Genomic DNA, 18,351 nt, shown 5'->3' with positions numbered 1-18,351 from the left:
AACAGAAAGGGACTTCTGCGAGGCTACCATGCACAGGAGGTATCGTGGCGGTATCAACAAGCTGGACAAAGGTGATCATTTCACTCCGGAGAAGTAGATTCCCCAGGGGCAGAGCTGTGCTGGGAAAACCCACTGTACTTCAGGGAACAGGAGCACAGCAGGGGACAGTGTGGGGAAGGGAAAATGAAACTCCACATTAGAATGAGAGTGAGAGCATCAAAACCTACTTCATATGAAGTGATTGTCCAACTCTAAAAAGAGATTTGCTTGACAATCATTAATGAATATGATAGGTTCACTACCTGGGATAGAAGAGAAACTTCTAGGAAAGAATGCATACTCACCCAGCCCAGAGATATTGATTGCTTTCACGGATTTCTTCATTTTGTAAAGTACCATCCGGTCCACATCCAAAGCCTAAAATGCAAAGAATATACTGATTAAAACCCGTGTTTGCCTTGGATCTCAACTAGCGCAACTCCCGTGAGAGTGACTGTGGGGCCCCTGGGGGACAGATCCCCGAAGGGGTGTGGGTCACTCCTTTGCGAGCCCAAACCTTTCTCACACTGTTGGGCTGCACCCAACATAAAAGCCAGCTTGGGCCACACGGCCTGCTGCTAGACAATAGCCATCTGCATCTTCCTTGACAAAGAACCCAAGACAAAGTCTCGGATGTCCCTGTGGTCTACTCTGTGCTCCGACCCCCAGCACAGGCAGAGGACGGTGGGCAGGAACTGAAGCAGCCCGTGTGTGGGGAGGTGGAGGTACGGGCTGCACGGGCTAGAGGAAGGTGGACATGCTGGCAACACCCCGCGTGACTGTGTTAGAAACAGGCCTCAGACCTCTCTTCCAGAAACCCTGAGTAAAATCCCTTCTTTGCAAGGCTGGACGATTACGCAGATACACTTGTGTCTATAACAGTCAACAAATACTTGTACAACAGCCACGGCCCAGTCCAAGCACACGGCACTCACTACTACTTTGTGCCTCGCACAAAGGAGCGGCTCACCCGGTACAGATGCAGGCACTTGCCAAACGTGGAGATTTGATTACGGCTCCGCTTTCACAAAAGATCCAGGGTCAAAGGAAACCATGTTACCCAATTAAACACCAGTCAAGGCTGGGTGTCACTTTCAGATGTGACTGGAGGGGATGAGCCCTTTAAGCTGTGCAGTGACCCCAATCACAGGGGTATTATAGAGTCTAAAGAACTGCAGAGGAGCACCTGGCCTGATACCTGGTCTGTGGCAGCTACCTGTTAACACCGGCTACTAGCAGGCATTGCGACCATAAAAACTACAATAGCTTCTGCCTGAAATGGAATGACCAAATGGAGAGATAGATGCTGTTCTCCCGGCCTTCCCGAGATACCTCTGAAATCCATATTCAATAGCAGCATCATTAGTCCTATTCTAATGCAACAGTGACTGTTTCAGTGGATGCTAAAATAGGGTGACTGGTGCTAACAATTTTAGTGGAAAAAGAAGACATGATGGAGAAAACAGAGTAATGCCCAAAACTTCATGGAGTTCTCAAGCTGGCAAAAGTAGGTCTCCAACATGAATACAATTAAGTCTGACAGAAGCAGGAGTCAAGGTTGACAGGCCTCTAGCCCTGCCCTGTTCAATGGGGCACCCACTGTCTGCATGTGTCTACTGGGGCTGATACCACACACAAAAATTATAGACATAGCAAGTCAAATAAAATATTAATAAAATTAATTTTACTACTTCTACCTTTTTTCAGTGATCTACTCTAATATGTTCATCTGCATATTCCCAGTGCCCGGCAGAGAGCTTGGCATAGAACATGACCCAAAAAAAGTAACTGAGAAAATGACCACAAGACTAGCCTGGCAGGGGTTCAGATCCCAGCAACGGTGACCAGCTGAGCCTGGATACAACAAGCAGTTACTGCAGGCTTCTTAGCAGGAGGGACATGTGGGCTGTACACGAAGGTCACCGCTCTGAGCAGGCAGAAAAGGGGACTCAAGTGACTGCTAGCCAAAGGTGAGGGCCTGGAAGCCCCTTGGGGGTCAGTGTAGGGCAGAAGACTATGGAAGAGTTGGTCAGTGGCCTGCAAGATCTATTCTGCCTTGCCTGACCAAATGTTGGCTCTGCGGGCTCTGCTAGACGCTAACTAACACAGTAGTGTCTGCTCAGTGGCATCTGACTCGATCATACGAAGAAAAACAGGGGTTGTGGGGAGCCACACACACACTCTCTCCATTGTAGAAGACCTATCACTGATGAGATAGACTTTTTAACACCATTGAACTCTGGTAAAGTCCCCCTGCCCAACCATTCACTGAACAGAAGTCTTGTAAAAACATGCTGCCATATGGAGTCTTCTGCTTTGTCATTAAAGGGGAAGCACTATTTCCTGAGCTTGGAAATAAGTATACGTAATAACTTGCTTTTCAGCTGACACTTAAGAAGAGATTGGAAATAAAAAGGAGTGGTAGGCGGTAGAGGTAATTTTTAATTAAAACTGCAAGAGAGAAAAGCAATTACTGCCTTGCTCAAAAAACACACCCTTCATTATGGTGCTTATTTATGGATAATTAAGATTAAACTTGGTCACAAGAAGAAGTTAGAATGACTAAAACTGAGTGCATTTTAAAGTCTCCTGTTCACTGTAGTACCGGGTACAACAGCCCAGATCTGGAAACAACTTAAGAACCCAACAACAGATGAACAAAGATGTGAACCATAGATGCAAAGGACTACTACTCAGATCTAAGACAAAACATTGCATTTCAGTACAACATGGGTAGAACTGGAGGGCGTCATGGGAAGTGAAGTGAGTCAAAAAAAAAAAAGACAAATCTGGACATGTCACTCATGTGGATTATAAAGAAACAAAGCAAAGGAAGAGACGATGGCCAATAGAAACAACACGAGATGGTGCCGACAGAACTGAGGTTACCAAGCAAAGAGTGTAGGGATGGGGGTGGGGCAGGTGAATGAGAAGAGAGCCCGGACAGTGGAGGAAGGATATCGACTCCTGGGTGACGGGTGTGATGCAGTCACATTCTATGCCTAAAACAGGATATTGATACTATTATCCTGAAACTATTAACCTCTCAAAAGCACAGAATTTTAAAATAACAGCAAATAAAAGTTGAGCATCTCAAGACACCAAAGGTTTCCAATCGGTTGAGATTTCTAATCCTATTAAGTATCCACACCATGCCCCAGAGTCTACCCAAATCTAGCAGAGGGAAAAAAGAGCTGCAACTTGTACCAGAACTTGTGAGTAGAAACTATGAACACTGGCAAAACCCAAAAAAGTCACCCAGACCTAGCGTGAGCCACACACCAGCTTACATCTGTCTGCACAGACCTCATTAGTTCTGGGGATGGGACGGAAGCTGACCTCTCGTTTATAAGACAAGTTTCACAGAGTAAATTTATCACATAAGGAAGGCTGCAGGAATGTGTCTCAGATATTTGGAGGAAAATAAACAACTATTTGCACCGCTTCTGAAGTGTCTCCTCTGATCACCCGAAAGTGATGCTAGTAGCTGTGATTCTCATTTATCCGAAAAGCGGCTCAGCCCCTCCCCACCCCTTCTCGCCCCATCAAACTGCCCATGCTGTAGCCAGAGTAACCCACCCTGACAGCGAGCAGTGTGGGGGCAGGGGAGCCCCACCGAGGGACACAGACTGCTCAACCTTCCTTCTCATACCTGGGATGGCCAAGGGGGTGGCCACTGGCCACATACAAAAATGAGGCACAGGGTTCGGAGAGTACCGGGGTCAGGGCACATGCCCAGAGTGCAAACAACCCAGATTCAATCCCTGGCATCACGTGTCCCCCAAGCACTGTCAAGTGCATCCCTGGATATGTCTGGCTCCAGTGAATATGGCCTTGGAGGCCCAGAGCACCGATAGGGTGGCTTAGTAATCCTTGACACCCCAGGATCTAAGGAGCACCACATGCTGTTTGGGGTGTTTTTTTTGGGGGGTGGAGGGGGGTTACACCCAGCAATACTCAAGAACGACTCCTGGCTCTACACTCAGAAAATACTCCTGGTGGTGCCCAGGGGAACGTATGGGATACCAGGGGTCGAACCTGTCGGCCATGTGCCTTCGGTAACCACCTGCTGTATGATCACTCTGGCTCAGCACCACAGTTTTGGGCTCTCCATGGAACCAGTCACTAGTCTGTTGGTCAAGAATTGAAATGAGGGGGACTCCAGGCCTCCTGAGTACTGTTTCAGAGCCCTCATCCCGCCCCCCACCTCAAAAAAAATGGAAGAGTAAAATTAACTAAAATTAAGTAAAAACAGGGATTTTGTCTCCATAGTTCTTCCTCTTTCAAGTTCTAGGCACTACAACATACTGTTTTAATTATATATTTTTTAATTATTTTATTTTATTTTTTTGCTTTTTGGGTCACACACCCTACCCACTGTGCTATTGCTCCAGCCCCAACATACTGTTTTTAAACATGCTGCCCGCTTTCTGTTTTCCCTCTGTGTGCAGGTCCCGGGGTTGCTGCCTCACGGGCCCCGGGCCACTCTTTCTGTTCTCCCCCCACCCTGGGCTTAGGAGAGATGTCACCGTGTCACACTCCCCTCTCCCTTTGGAGGATGAGTCTGTCTTTGTTCAGGGAAGCGCTGGCGTGCTGGTGAAGGCTGCGGAGCCCAGCCCTGTCTAGGAGATGAGCTGGAAGCAGCAGGTCGAGGAGCCCGGGGGCCCAGGGCCCCAATCTGCCCCCTCGTCTGCTACTGCGCAGGTTAAGGCTCGGGACAGATGAGCACCTCCAGCAGCAAGGTGAAGGGCTGACGAGCTGCCAGTTCCCCACAAAGAATCCTACTCCTCTCAACAGCACACTTGCACCATAAAAGGTTTACTCCTTAGCTCTAGTTCAAAGGAAGCACCTACAAAAGACCTTCAAATTTTGTCTTTGGGCCCACAAAATCTGAACCACTAACTGTCTGGCCCTTCACAGAGGTTCCCAACCCCTGCCTAAAGGACCCACACAGATGTTCCTCCTACTCTACCGGGTCAGTTCCTGCTCCTCCGGGTCAAAACTAGAGACGTTCCAATCTGGAGGTGGCAACATGGCACCTGGTTTGTGCACAGAGCCTTAGCTAGGCCTTCAATTGGAGCCAGCAGGAGTCTGGAGGAGCTAGCTTCATTCTCAGGAGCCAGAGCGGGGACCCTGTGGAGAAAACGCAGGTCACAGCCCACAGGCCGCCTCCACCCAGGCTGCTTGTGAGTCACAGTCCACTGGCCTGTCCCAGCCCTCATTCCTCTGACAAGGGCAACCCGAGATGGATGCTTCTGAAGTGACAGGAGACCCAATAACAAAGCAACCCTCAGATCCACGCCCCAAGGAAAGCTCTGTCAAGTTACATCAGCTTGGTCTCATCCATCACATACTGGACTTGACTTTTAAAGAGACACAGAATGCAGAGCATCAATGACAGTATCAAATATTTCCAGAAACCCCTAAGCAGCAGCCACCCCGGGGCCGGAGGGTAAAGTTAAAGACCTGAGCACTCATAATGGCACTCCCTCCCCCTGGGAATAAAGTGTAGGCCTGGGAGACGGCAGGTGTGGTTAAGAATTGACATCAAATAAATATCCCCGTCAAATCACAGCTGTGTAGAACATGTGCGCCTAGCCTGAGGACAAACGAGAGGGGGACACTTTGGTATTATGGAATAAAATGGAAGCTGCTCAGAGCAAACACATGTCCACACCAGCAAGCAAGAGCGGTGTCGACCTTGAGAATGACACACCACTCAAAACAGCCCCAAACTGGAAAAGTCCAAATGCCAATTAACAGGAAGAGTGATAAAATGCCAGGCATTCAAATTTAAAAAAAAAAAAAGTGCTAGGCAGCAATGTGCGGACAAACTTGACCTACTGAGAACACAAATCAAATTTAAAGAGAAACAAAAGACCAGAGAAGTGCACATGTACACACGCCATATGTCACAAAGTTTTTAAGGAAAAACGCTTGGCAGATACGGTTCTAACAAGCCTGCGAGTGGAAGCCACACAGGAGGGCACCACTCAGACGGGGGCTGCCCTGGAGAAAGTCGAGACACGAGGGCACATGAGGAATCCTGGAAAACTGGGCAGGACCAGGCAAGGACCGCGGTGGTTTGCTTGATGATGAGTCTTTAAATTACAGTTTATTCCCATAGTGGGACATTAGTATAATCCTACTAATGGGCATGAACAGATATTTAAAGGCTTTTTCATGGAGAGGAATTTAAGGACGTGGGGAAAGAGGTGGAAACACTGCCCAGATGAGAGCTTATTCCTGAGGGTAGCCGACTCTCTGGCCACACAGGGCTGTGTGAAGGAGCTTAGAGATCCCCTGTCCCATTCTGGAACTGTGGTGAGTGGGTGACATGAGTCAGTGAGCCGAGACTGAGTAAAGCAAAGCCGGCCTGGCCACCTCCCACCTGGAGCTCTGCCTCTGGTTGGTAGTGTGAGGCAATCTTACTAACCACTGACTCTGATCGTGCAGATAACTGCTTTCCTGAGCGCCTACCCTGGAGGGCAGGCTGAGCCTTTCTGCCAGTGCCAAAGTGGAGGTGACCCAGTGAGTATCTCAGAGGAAGGTAAGCCCCTTCACCCCCAGCCCCTTATTGGACTGTGGCCACTTCCTCACAGGACTTGCAACAACTTGTGGTGCATCCAAACCTGTGGGGCATCTCTTAGGAAGAGAGGCACCAACCAGCTCCTCGGTTTACTCGTCAACCCTAGGATGTGTGTGGCACCAGGGGGGAAAAAACGACAGGGCTGAGAGCCAGTACAGGGGTTAGGGCACACGTGGGGCACCAGTCTGGTCGCCCATACCAGGCGGCGTCCTGAGCACTGCTGGGTGTGGCCCCGAGCACTTCCAAGGTGGCCCTGATGGTCGCTGGCACAGCCGGGCCCAGGCACTGACCTGCTGGCACAGTGGCCCGAGTACCCCGGGCCCTTGAGCTGCTTCACTGAAGACTCGAATCCTACAGAGCTTGTTCAAAATTCTATCTTGGGAGGAAGGAAGGACGTGATTTATCAAACCTATTGAGCATGTGCACACACAGAGACATCTGTGAAAGTAAGAGGTAAACAGTTCTAAGGAAGAGAGGAACAGTGACTGTTAGTCTACATAAGTGATGCAGGGACACAGACTGATGGGCAGGAAGACTCCGGGACACAGCTGCAGGCCTCTCTGGCCGATCCTCTCTGAAACTACTGTTCACATTAATCAGCATTCTGGAAAAGAAGTAGAATGTCTGCAACATACTTCCATAGCTTAGATTATTTTTTCAATTATTTTCACAACAAGTAGGGTACTGAGATTTGAGTCAAAAAATGTTAGAGAGGTGGACTGCATGGTAAAAAAATATGTACACCAAAATATTCTAAGTTACATTAAGCTGTCTAAGGGGTTACCTGAAGACACAACCTAGACAGTAAAAGGAGATTCGTTTTTCGGTGTGTCTTTGGTGGTTTTTTTTTTTTTTTTTTTTTTTTTTGCTTTTGGGGCTACTCCTGGCTGTTCTCAGAGACCATTTGTAATGCCAGGGATCAGAATTGGGTCAGTGGCATGCAAAGAATGCAAACTTACCCCATGTAGTAGCATACTATCTCTCCAGTCCCTCATTTTTAAAAATTATTATTAGAAATATTTACTGGGGCCGGAGCAATAGTACAGTGGGTAGGGTGTTTGCTTTGCGTGCGGCTGACCCAAATTCAATCCCCAGCATCCCATATGGTCCCTTGAGCACTGCCAGGAGTAATTCCTGAGTGCAGAACCAGGAGTAACCCCTGTGCATTGCTGGGTGTGACCCAAAAAGCAAAAGAAGAAAAGGAAGGAAGGAAGGAAGGAAGGAAGGAAGGAAGGAAGGAAGGAAGGAAGGAAGGAAGGAAGGAAGAAAGGAAGGAAGGAAGAAAGAAAGAAAGAAAGAAAGAAAGAAAGAAAGAAAGAAAGAAAGAAAGAAAGAAAGAAAGAAAGAAAGAAAGACATATTTATCACAGGATATATTCCTGGATGAAACAAAAAACAACACAAGTCTGTGGAATAAATAGAAAGGAATAGCACATGGACCCAGCCTGAGTGAAACACAGTGTACAGTACTTTAAAGGTTGTCAGGAGTGGCCACGAGAGGACGATCCAGGACCCTAGAGCTCATAAAAATTGTAAACCTTTGAAGGTTCCAAAGTCCAAGGCAAATGAAAGAAACACAAGCCAAAAACACAGAAGCTCCAGGTCTGGGGGAAGGCTGGTGGTTTAGAGGACAACACAGGAAGGGGCCAGCGGCACAGTGGAGGGCGCTTGCCCTGCGCAGGGCCGACCCAGGTTCAATCCCCGGAGCCCATAGGGTTCCCCTAGACCCACCAGATGCGATCCTTGAGCACAGCGGCAGCAGTAAGCCCTGAACACAGCTGGGTGTGTTCCCCAAACCAAAAGAATACTGAGCTGACCCAACTGCGCCCTTCCCCACCTCTGCCATCACCTCTGCTTCTGGAAAGCAGGTGTGAGAGCGAGCAAAGATTCCCCAAAGTTGTTTGCTCCTTCAGTTGTTGAAACATTACCCCCCTCCCCCACCCGCCATTCTGTGCGACAGTCTCAGAGGGGCTCCAGGTGTTCAACCTAAAAGAACCACGCCTACTGCCGCACAGTGGACTGAGTAAAGCCAGCAGTTCACTGTGCCCGTGACTGGAGACAGCGGACCCATCTCTGGAAGGGATCACAGATGCTCTAACTGATGCTTGGCCAGCAAAGGAGCTAACCAAGCACTGACGCCTGCTAACTTTAAAGAACCAAGGACCCCATAAGGGCTCCCAGGAACCCTGACACTGGTGATGTGGGTGCCAATAGAGGCTCCCCCCCCCTTCGAAAACCGGAAACAGGAGAGTAAAGCTCCAACTCTTTAAAAGCACGGCACTTCCTGATTTTCCTGTAGGAGAGGGAAATCTCTGATAGGGAGGAGGGTTGAAGAGATAAGGCTAAATGGGGGGAGGGGGGAGCCAGCTACGACACACCCACAGGAGAGAAAGGCACACCCAGTGTCCCTGGCCCCAGTGCCCTTTTCCAAGAGCAGGTGGGGGTGGGCGGGCGGGTGGGGGCTGGCCTGGGGTCCCTGACAACTGGCGAACCCTTGCCTGATTCAAGCTCTGTCCCCTGGGACTGCAAAGAACACTAAGGCAAGGCAGGAAGCAGGCTGTCTCAGGAGAAGAGTCTAAATAAAACAAGGGGGGGAGGGGGGTACATTATGCCTGAAGGTGCTGGGGACACAGCGGGAGCCTGGAGAGGCCTCTGCACTCAGCCAGCACAAGAGAAAAAGGAGCGGCTGGGAAGGCGACCTTCACTGGAGGAAGAGGTCAGTCATGCACATCTGTCCCAGTCCCAGAAGACAACGTGACTGCTGCAAAGGCTGATCTCCCCAGGCAGGATGCAAGGACCAAGAGCGGTGAGCTCCATTTTGGTCACACAAACAGAGCTGAGGAGGCATGGGACGGCTGTGCTCCGGTGAGCCCCCCACACAGAGCAGGAGAGCGGAGCCAGGCTTTGCTTCTGGAGCTCTGGAGGTCAGCCCATAGTCCCTCAGGCTCCCTGTCTCAGATCCTCTCCTCAGCCGAGCAGCCTGCTGAGCTCTCACGGCCTTGGACGAGGCCAGGAGGGGGCTTTCTGCAGTCAGCTGCCTACCACTGGCTTTACAGATTCCGCCCAAAGTGTATCCTGTAACAGAGACTTTATCCTATGCACTAGAGTGTGTGTGTGTGTGTGTGTGTGTGTGTGTGTGTGTGTGTGTGGCGGGGGGGGGGGGGGAGCAGAACCCAGCTATTCCATTCAAGCCTCCTGATTGCCTGCCAACGCCCATGTGCCCAATTCCTCAATGTCACCTACAAGAAGACACCAGATAGGAAAGAACCCGATGTGATGTGCTCTTGACTAGGGTCCCCTCAGTGCTGGACCCTTCTGAACAACAGTGCAGTAATTAAAAAAACAAACAAACAAACAAAAACAGGCTTTAGTAGAATCAGACAGATCTGGTTCCACCTAGCAGCATTATGGCCTCAGAAAAATGACTTGGATTCATGGATTCGTGATGCTTTACTTGTGAACTGAAAGTCCTGGCTCTGGGCAAAGACCACCAACATACACAGTGTGAGACCACAACATACACGAGCATGGCAGAGCAGAGAGCAACTCGTGGCATCCTCCGTTCCCCGAGAGGCTAGACCACTCTAGGCCAAGTAAGGCAGCTGCTTACAACCGTCTCCCCAAGACTGTGACAGTCAATGGGATAATGTCTGATAATGGCTATGATAATAAAAAAAATTTGAAACAAAAATGCATTTTTAGCTCATACTATTTGTCACCCCAACTCCAACCCCCACCCACACCATAGCAATTAAATTCTTTGAAACTTTTGCTGGTGTGTGTCTAAAGTGCCAAAGGAGTAATAAGAGCAAAGGCAGGACCACATGGCAGGCAACAGAGTAGGGTCCTGAATCAATCTGGCTGAGGGGGCTGACTCACCTTCCCTCTGCTTAATGTGTCAGGTTAAACAGAGTAAAGTGTGGACCCAACTCCCCCTCCCCCCACCCACGCCATAAGATGCAAGGGGAGAGAGTGGGGACCTGGTGTCAGCCTGTCCTCTCTCCTGTACCCTGCAGACTCCGTGGCCTGAGGAACCCCACTCCCAAGGCAAGCCCTCCAGGGGTACTTGCCCTTCTCATGCCTGCAGGTGGCCCCTCTTCTGTATGCGCCCAGGCAGCTGAACTCCATCTCCCTCCTACGCTCCTACCACACTATAAAGTGAGAGAGAGGATGGCAGGGAATAAAACTACTGCTGTTACTCAGATAAGGCCGCCAGAATTTCACAGAAATACTTTTCAATTCCAAAGACAGGTCCAGAAAAACAGTTCAGCTGGCTGAATACAAGCTTTGCATGTGAAAGGTCCAGGCTTGATCACCGCAGGATCCCTGAAGCACCACCAAGAGCCATCCCTGAGCACAGAGCCAGCAGCAGCCTCCGAGCAGAGCCAGGCGTGGCCCAAAAACAAAAACACAAAAGGAAAGAAAAAAGAAAACCAAACACGCAGCAGAGACTGTCATCAAAAAAGGCATCTACATTCCCAAGATCTGACAGTAACCTCCCTTCCACAAGGCACTTGAACACTTGCATCATCTTCTGCAATATTTACAATTCTAGTGAAGCCTTCCAAGGGAACCTGGAAGAAACTGACTCAAAGGACTCCAGTGACCTACCCAAAGTCATGGATTTGGCTTTGAACTAATAAAAGGTCAGCAAGCAGAGAACACGCATCCAGAACAGAGTGGCCAAACCCCAAGTTGCTAAAAGCCTTGTTCCTGAGTGTGGAGGAGTGCCAGGTGGTCACTGGCGCCATGGGCGGACTTCTGCTGCTGCCTTCTCCACTGTCTGCAGAGAATAGTCCACCTCTGCCCCTCTCTCTGACGCTGCTTCCATCACCTCACCTGGAGATAAAGCCACATGGAGCTGCCCCTTCCATTCCAGGGACACTGCCCACCCCCCAGAATCTGCCTCGGTGGTCTTCTCAGCACTGGTGACCACCCTGGTTCCTGCCACTCCATGTCCACCTGGAACACAGGCATCCCCACCAGGCCCCCCTGGGTGACCGCCTGTGGTTTCAGAACTTTCCAAGAGCCACTTGGGCAAAGAAGTGGGTAAAATTTGGGGGTAGAGGGGTGGTTTGCCATCACTTGCCCGTGCCCAGGTTATGCAACCTACTCCTGTGCTTTTCAGGGGAAATGAAATTCCCATTTGCCATCTCAGAGACTTGGCCCACTGCCTGGTAGTGGAATGGAAGTCGGGAGGAGGGCAAAGAGGGAGGGAGGGAGGAAGGATGGACGAGGCCTGAGACCCCAAAGCAGACTCCAACACACAATGCCAACCTCTACAAACAACAGAGTTTTTCTGGATAGGGAGTGTGAGCTGCAGATACGGGCACTGTACTTCTGCTTTACCACGTGGGAGCTCCAGGGTTTTCCCCCCTTCACTGCTCCCTAGCCCTGAATCTGTCACCTCTTGGTACTAATTTCTCACTTTTCGGTAACCCGAGGAGTGCAGTGATGCGATGCAAGCAGGGAAGAGAGATATTGGGGGAGGGCTGGGCAAACTGTGCCTACTCCATCCCCGTGACCTAGCTGAGAGCCCTGGAGCTTAGGGGACACAAGCCTGTTCCCCAACTTCCAAGTCTCCACCACAAAGTGCTTGATCTCCTGGGTTATCTGTCTCCATAAGCCTGAAAGGGGCCAATGATTCTGAGAAGGCTACGGTGAAGGTTGCATTACTGGGCACGTACAGCCCTGGCATTCGGAAAGGGTCCCAGTTAATCCGAGGACCCACCCCCTGTCACTGGGACCAGGCCACCTGCGGGCTCTGAGACAGAGACTGCAGCCTACAGACGAGGGCAGTGCTAAAGAGGGCCTTGCTCAGGCCCCCAGCCATGCTCTCTGCACACACTGGAAGCCCCAGGCTGGGGGTGGGGGGGCATATACCAGCCCCTCTCAAGCTGCCTCATGGTCTCACGACACCTCAGAACCCTCGACACCAACAGTCTGATGCTAGGCTTCCTCCATACGCCTTTCCATGGTGCGTTCAACCCAAGGCCTGACAGTGTCAGAAGCTCGGACAACACGCAGGACCCACCAGGGCAACAGAGGCAGGGCCACACAGATGCCTTGTGCTTCACATGGCGCTCCTGATGCCAAGGAGGCTACAAGGTGAGGGGGCCAAGGGGACAGGCTGATACCAGGTGCCCACCTGCTCCCAGAGCACCTTGGAACTGAGGTTCTCCCCTCTCCTCCGGGTGAGGCTGAGACTAGGTGGAACCCTGCAGAGCCCGGGCGGGAGAGCACTGGACAGGTGTCGCTCCACTCCATCAGGCACTGGCCTGCTCCCAGGAAGAAAGTAAGTCCACTAACCACGTGCATGCACAGAGAATGGACCTCACGGCACCAGGACAGAGTCCACACACGTGTCGGTCCCCAACAGGTGGGCCGCCTAGGAGCAGGGAAGACAGGGGAGAGGAAGGAGATGCCAACCGCCTCGTTTCCTCCTCTCCCCTCGGAAGGACTCTGCCTGCGGTGGGGGGGGGGCACCCACTCACCTGAGAGGCTGTAGTGGAGAAGGGTGAGGTTCGGTCACTTCCTGAAACAGAAGTGCCATTGAGGCAGGAGTGCTGGGAGCTGGCTCAGGGGGCAGGTCAGGGTCACTGCAAGGCCAATCAGGCAGTGAGGGGCCCAGGGGCAGAGGCAGGTATGGGCACCTCCCGGCTCCTGGGAGCTGCAGCAAAGGACAGCAAGAGCCATAGAGGGCCGCTGGCTCAGGTGCCTCGGAGCACTTGAGGTACCTTAAAGCCTGTCTGTTTTCAGCAATAGGAGATGTGAGCATTTTTCCCTAAGAAAAGGCTTCCGACTACTGGTCTTACTTTCTGTGCCTGTTTTCCTTCCAAAGAAAAGGAAATCCCAAACCCCCGCTCGTAAGAGAGAGAGCATGGGAAAGAGCTCCCTGGTCGACCCCACCGCGGGGACAGCCCCAGCCTAGCCTCTGCCCACGCCGGAAGCCAGAGTTGCAGACAACGGAGAGTGGGCCCGCGGTTGGTTAGAAGGCGCTGGCTTACCCGCCACTGTCTGTAATGAGACAGCCCCCGATTCCAAAGCTCAAGACGGCTCAGCAATTGAACCCCAGGGAATGAAGATAAATCTCAGGATAGGCACCCAAATGCTCTCATCTCTAAAGCCTCCAGAACCCCCTATAGCACCCAACACTTAGAAAATGTTCCGAGAACGCAGGCAGAAACCACATACACATTTGCCTTTTAGTTTATTTATGTGTCAATGCAGTGGCTCTGCTGGGAAGATTCCCTGCAGTAGGTCAACAGCCACATCCTGAAGAAAGCCGCAGGATTGTCCGAAGGGACCCAGGCAGAGATCCACCAGTCAAACAAGCAGATCTCTCCTGGCCTCTCTGAGCACTTGCAGCTGGAGGGAGTGGAGAGAAAGGGCAACTGGGACAGGGCAGGACAAAGAGCTCAGAGACTGTCACCAAGGCATGACCTTGTGCACAGCCAACCCGTGTTCAATTCCTGGCATCCCATATTGTCCCCAGAGCCTACCAGGAGTGATCCTTGAGTGCAGAGGTAGTTGTGGTCTCCCAAACCCCCAAAATACAATTCCCCTGTATGACATGAATTTAAATGGTATCTTACTACTAGAATACAAATTGTTCAAATATGTAACATCTGGGACTAAAACCATAATCACTGACGATGAGACTATTTTCATTCACTTGAAGTTAGTGTGAGATGCTAGAGCCTGGACTTTCACTTCAGCACTGTTTCAGTCACACAAGATGGAGCAAAGTCTGATTTGCACATGTAAATAGAAACAGATGGTCTCAAGACTTAAAAAAAAAAGCCCAAGAAACTCTTTATTCAAACCAATTCAAATACTAAGAAATCTGTCTCAACTCAAACATCCAGCATCTTCTTATAGTCCTTTGTTTCAAATATACTATAGAAAAACCCTTAAAACATAGAATAACTGCCAAGTCCATGTAGAATATTACACTGCATTAAGTGGGAGATGTAATTTCTTGCTGCCTTGCCTCATCTTTAACTAAAGACAGCACACATGCACATACACACACACACATACACACACTCATGCTTGCACATACACATGAAGAACACCAACAAAACGCTAAATTCCTTCTGTCCTCATCACCCCAGAAACATACTTAACACAGAGTAGGCACTCAATAAATTATCATTAAGTGAACTAACTGCACTAACAGGATACAGGGCTGTTCAGGGGATCTGAAAGCAGCTCCTCTCCGACTTGAGGTCACTCGCGCTGGTGCTCAGGGACTGCTGGCAGGTATGGAACCCAGGTACAAGAAAGAAGCCACTCGGTCTGTTGAGCTCTCTATTCCTCCAGTGCTCTGGGAACCTCTGGCCCGGGTGTATTAGTGAGTAGGAAGCTGGGGATTTGTAGAATCATTCGCTGAATTTAGGTCTATACATGTTCCTTCATCAAACAGGGCATTAAAAACAAGTAACCTGAGAGTGTATCACTGGGGCAACTAGTTACATGCAGTCCTCCACATGTCACATGACTAATGTGCCATGACAGCAATGCAAATACATTAATAGTAATAATTAATGTATACCCTACAAAGTTCATTCCTCACGGCAGCTTAAAATATTCCAAGGGTATCACCTCACTGCTACAAGACAGACATATTCAGAATGCAAATATTGGACTCTGAAAACTTTTAAACAATTACTGGAAGGTGAAAGTGGTATAGAGACCATGTAGATACCGAAGCACCTCTGGGGAACCTTGGAGCCTACACAGCAGTTCAACCCATGATCACCCTCATAATCTGAAAAAATCCCAGGTGTGTTGTATGTATACTAAGGACACCCCAGAACTACCCATGGCTACTAATACACAAAATCAGCATGCTACCACTTTAAGTGCCTATTCATACAACAAATAAACCGTTCCTCCATACATATAACAACCTTGCAGTGAACCCATCTCTTTAAAACTCTACGAGAGAATTTTAAGTGAACTCAAGACGATAGATCCTTTGCATTATTTCTAGTAAGAATGATTTAATCCCATGACCCAGAGATACCTGCAACATTCTTCCATAGAAAATATTTCCCCACGATCTTGTTTTAGATTATTGCTTAAATACTCCATTTCTCTTAAACAGTTCTTCCCAAGGAAGCCATTCAACAATCATGAGAATCTCTACTCTCATGATGCACTTCAAGACACAAAAGGCAACTTACACGATGAGAATCAGACAGACAGCTCAAAGAAACTTCAGTGCCTAATAAGGACCTGGAAGATGCTAAACATCATTAGCTACCAGGGAAATATAAATTAAAATCACAATGAGATTCTACTACACCCCCTACAAAAATTCCACTACAAAATAGATAATAGTGAGTGTTAAAAAAATGAAGGAATTAGAACTGTTGTTCCTTTCTAGTGGAGACTTTTAAAATGAGACAACCACTTTAGAAAATAATATGGCAATAACTAAGTTAAACATACACTCCATAGTGACCTTCCAATCCTACTTCTATGTATTGACCTAAGTCAAAAAGTCAACCCTATTTCTACACACAGACTTGTACACAAATGTTCACAGTGCCTTTATTCGTAATAGCCAAAAACTGTAGGATGCTAAATGCTCAAGTGGTGAGCTGATAAACTGGTACTGGGAATGATCTAAGGATACAGACTCCAATGGAAGGATGAACAGACTAATCTCAAAAGGATGATGCTAAGTGAAAAGAAACCAGATGCACTGGCTATAATGCCATAATATGTATCACTGTATCACTGTCATCCCGTTGTTCATTAATTTACTCGAGCGGGCGTCAATAATGTCTCCATTCGTCCCAGCCCTGAAATTTTAGCAGCCTTACACATCTTTCCCAATGATTGGAGGCTCTTTTCAGGGTCAGGGGAATGAGACCTGTTATTGTTAATGTATTTGGCATATAGAATATGCCACGGGGAGCTTGTCAGGCTCTGCCGTGGGTTGCATTGATAGCAGAGCAGGTAGGGCATTTGCCTTGCATGTGGTCGTTGACCTGGGTTTGATTCCCAGCATCCCATATGGTCCCCCGAGCACTGTCAGGAGTAATTCCTGAGTGCATGAGCCAGGAGTAACTCCTGTGCATTGCCAACAAGGGAAAAAAAAAGCCATAACATGAAATCCTAATAAAAGCAAAGTTCCAGTGACAGAAGAAGACCAGTAACTGCCAGGGGCCAAACATGAGAAAAGTGGTCTCAGAAGGGCCCAAGGAAACACTGAGGGGAGGGAGTCCTAGATTATGGCTGTGTTGTGGCTGACACATTTCACAAAACTCACTGAATCTCATACTTAAACTGATGAATTTTACTGTCTGTATATCATCACTCAGGCAGATTTTTAAACCTAAAATAACGCTAAAGTGTCATGGGTTTCTTTTTGTTTGGTTGTAGGCCACACCTAGTGGGGCTCAGGGCTTACTAACGGCTCAGAGTTCAGGGATCTGTCCTGGGCAGAGCTCAGAGGACCTTATGTGGTTCCAGGGATCAAACCCAGGTCAGTCACATGCAAGGCAAATACCTTACCTGCATATTGTCTCTCTGGCCCCCATAACATGTTTCTTGATTTTCTATGCCATTTTATTCCTTCAAATAGCTGATCTTGTTTATTTTGTCCCTTTAAATAAACTGCTAATTTTTGGGTTTTGGTGGTGGCGGGGAGAGAGCCCAGAGCTTCACACTGCGAGGCATGAGCTCTACCCCGGAGCCAGATCCTCAGCCCCTCTATTAATAACTTTCACAAAGTTGCTCTAGCCTATAGAATCCCTTGTGATCACCCTTTTATTCCTAGCTCAGTACTTTGCACTGTGCTTTGCCTCAGGTTTATGAGGTGGAGGGAAACACAAGATCTTCTTAAGGGCTGTAGTAAACCACAGAAAGCCAAAGGAGGGGGCCCGGAATGACAGCACAGCGGGAAGGGCGTTTGCCTTGCATACGGCTGACCGGGTTCAATTCCCGTCATTCTATATGGTCCCCCAAGTGCTGCCAGGAGTAATTCCTGAGCGCAGAGCCAGGAGTAACCTCTGAGCATCACTGGGTGTGACCCCCCCCAAAAAAGCCAAGAGAATTGGTAGGTAAGACTGGTGATCAGATCCAGGAGGCACCATCTGCATGTACTCCTGGTGCCTCCTAGGGCCTGTAAAACAGATGTCACTAGATCCATACAACTCTTAACCCCACCACAGTGTCACAGCTTCAGTCATCCTTTTGCCCTCGAGAAGCCCCACCAAGTGCCTTCAGCAGTACCCGTCCGTGCCATGAGCATTAGCGGCGCCTTGAAGGCCCACTCTCCTCCTAGCTTGTCACAGAAGGAACGTGCTCTGCCTCGGATGGCTCTAATAGCCCCAGTCATGACGCCCCAAAGAAGTAGTCTGGCTCATTACTAAAGACCCAGGAAAGAAACTCTGATACGCCTCTCATGATAATTTGGGGGGCAGGCATGAGGAGATTAAGGAGAGGAAATGAGAAATGCTGGCATGCACTGCCTGTTTCTGAACTCTCTTCCCAACCCACCTCAGGCTTGTCCACAGTCCTGTTTATCCACCACACACAACCTTCCTTCCTGCCGGTTCCCTCACCGGATGGGCAGCTGCTAATCTCGCTCAGCTCTGCAATGCCCCTTACGTCATCCCCAAAGGCATTCCATCGTTCACTGGGCTTTCCTCTGGCCTCACTCTTTTCATCACAAAACTGGAGGGCCCTCAGGAGGAGAGTCCTCGA

At 49.3% G+C, this 18,351-nt stretch overlaps 1 protein-coding gene across 4 annotated transcripts in view; it reads right to left on the bottom strand.

The window, feature by feature from the left end:
* The window catches only part of ASAP2 (ArfGAP with SH3 domain, ankyrin repeat and PH domain 2), a 178,908-nt gene that overhangs the window by 117,143 nt on the left and 43,414 nt on the right, over positions 1-18,351 (bottom strand). For all 4 annotated transcript variants that reach the window (XM_055119820.1, XM_055119819.1, XM_055119822.1 and 1 more), the window contains exon 2: positions 345-417. In XM_055119820.1, coding sequence (XP_054975795.1) covers positions 345-417 — 73 coding nt within the window. The remainder of the gene's footprint in view (positions 1-344; positions 418-18,351) is intronic.

This window comes from Sorex araneus, chromosome X (assembly GCF_027595985.1).
Source record: "Sorex araneus isolate mSorAra2 chromosome X, mSorAra2.pri, whole genome shotgun sequence".
Classification (NCBI taxonomy): Eukaryota; Metazoa; Chordata; class Mammalia; order Eulipotyphla; family Soricidae; genus Sorex; species Sorex araneus.
Note: the sequence above shows the minus strand (reverse complement) of the source record. Positions and strands in the feature narration are given on the sequence as shown.